This window comes from Cynoglossus semilaevis, chromosome Z, assembly GCF_000523025.1.
Source record: "Cynoglossus semilaevis isolate Cse_v1.0 chromosome Z, Cse_v1.0, whole genome shotgun sequence".
Classification (NCBI taxonomy): domain Eukaryota; kingdom Metazoa; phylum Chordata; class Actinopteri; order Pleuronectiformes; family Cynoglossidae; genus Cynoglossus; species Cynoglossus semilaevis.
The window spans coordinates 21,882,024-21,882,940 of record NC_024328.1 but is presented as its reverse complement, the minus strand read 5'-3'; the positions used below and the strand labels follow the sequence as shown (position 1 = coordinate 21,882,940).

The following is a 917-nucleotide window of genomic DNA, read 5'->3' as shown; positions in this document are numbered from 1 at the left end:
AAAACACGCCTTACTATAGCCTTACCATCGTGAAAAAATCCAAATCTAATGATGCTAATGATGCTAATGATGCTAATGCTGCTAATGCTGCTAATGAACCGGTCTCATCTTCGGGTGACTGACATTTGACCTCTGCCCTCTTGTCGTCCGTTAGGTACAAAGGCTTCATCAAGGACTGTCCCAGTGGACAGTTGGACGCCGTGGGCTTCCAGAAGATCTACAAACAGTTCTTTCCCTTCGGAGACCCCACTAAGTTCGCCTCGTTTGTCTTCAACGTCTTTGATGAAAATAAGGTGAGGGACATTTAGGCCACGCCCCCTACACCCCCCCGTGTGTCCAGTGGACGTGTCGTATCAGTACTTACCTGTGTTTTACTTCAGTAGTACTAGTCACTCTCACTGTACTTGGAACAAATCCTCGTCTTGTGCCGGAGTTGAAAAAAGTCCTCTGGCGCCCCCTGGAGAAGATCTGCGTCATGCTAACCAAAACACTTTTCACTGCACGTGAGGACCAGAGGGTGTCGTCGAACGTCTTTCGTATTTAGGATATCGGTTATTTATCATCCCTAGGTTGACCTTTGACCCCAGGTCACATGCTCCTCCATCTGGTCGGAGGATCGGAATCCACTTCCTTTAGGTGTAGTTTCAGGAAAACAAACAACTCAGACGTTCAGACGGTCGTTAGGACAGGTTTAAACAATGTTCTGTGTGTGTTCCACGGTCCACGTCGTCACAGTGCCTCTGGTGGTTTATTGACGTCACTTCAGGTTTACTGACATTTTCCTGGCTTTTAGCTGATGGGCTGATCTTAACAGTTTTACGACCAGTGCTGTGATGTCATCGACAGCATGTGACCTCAGGCCCGTCTGGTTGGTCAGATGTCTGACAGAGATAGACTGGAATCAGCCTCGGGCGGTC

The 917-nt window shown here is 48.3% G+C and overlaps 1 protein-coding gene across 1 annotated transcript in view; it reads left to right on the top strand.

Moving 5' to 3' along the window:
• The window catches only part of ncs1b (neuronal calcium sensor 1b), a 16,846-nt gene that overhangs the window by 14,228 nt on the left and 1,701 nt on the right, over positions 1 to 917 (top strand). Inside the window, exon 3 of the mRNA XM_008336924.3 lies at positions 155 to 293. Coding sequence (XP_008335146.1) covers positions 155 to 293 — 139 coding nt within the window. The remainder of the gene's footprint in view (positions 1 to 154; positions 294 to 917) is intronic.